The following is a 659-nucleotide window of genomic DNA, read 5'->3' on the forward strand; positions in this document are numbered from 1 at the left end:
AGATCACCAGAGAGTGGAAAGTCACCCTCCTGGAAAACGCTGGTCATACCTGCGAGGTCAGGAACAATGACGTCTGGGTCAGAGAGAGAGGGAGTGGCTGCCTGCTGACTGTAGAGAGTGGCCGCCAGCAATGCCTGGTTGTTGCCCTGTAGGTTTGACCCAGCTGCCCTCATTGCCTCCATAGCCAGCTCTTGCTTATGAGTCTTCATGTGTTTTTTGCAGTTTGTGTTTGTTTTGAACGTTTTCTGGCAGTAGGGGCACATATATGGACGGTCCTAGAGGGAAAGAGGGATTAAAGACATTCTCCTTTATTGTCAACATGATCATACTAATATCTATATACTTTTACTATATGAAAAAAATGGTAGCTGTTGTTTTCATTTATTTATTTCATTCAAATTGCTTTCTTTCAAGAAGTTATTTACTTGTAATTCAAATGAGAAAACTATAATTATTCACCTAAACTAGTTTAATACACACTAGATTTATTTACAAGCTTCATCAACCAACTCCTTGTTCTCTTTATACACTGTTTAAGATCAGTCTTGGTTGAGAATTACAATAACAATTCTACTGCATAATGTTTTATTCTAATAAGCAAGTAACTGATCTAAACCACTTCCATCATTACATAAAAAAAAAGATGGCAATGAGCTAGG

General features: G+C 38.1%; 1 protein-coding gene across 1 annotated transcript in view; it reads right to left on the reverse strand.

The window, feature by feature from the left end:
- The window catches only part of LOC119589339 (zinc finger protein 236-like), a gene marked incomplete in the record, with an annotated part of 34,598 nt that overhangs the window by 13,504 nt on the left and 20,435 nt on the right, over positions 1–659 (reverse strand). Inside the window, 1 exon segment of the mRNA XM_037937958.1 lies at positions 1–275. Within this exon segment, the coding sequence (XP_037793886.1) occupies positions 1–275 (275 nt within the window).

The sequence above is a fragment of the Penaeus monodon genome, chromosome 25 (genome assembly GCF_015228065.2).
Source record: "Penaeus monodon isolate SGIC_2016 chromosome 25, NSTDA_Pmon_1, whole genome shotgun sequence".
Taxonomy (NCBI): domain Eukaryota; kingdom Metazoa; phylum Arthropoda; class Malacostraca; order Decapoda; family Penaeidae; genus Penaeus; species Penaeus monodon.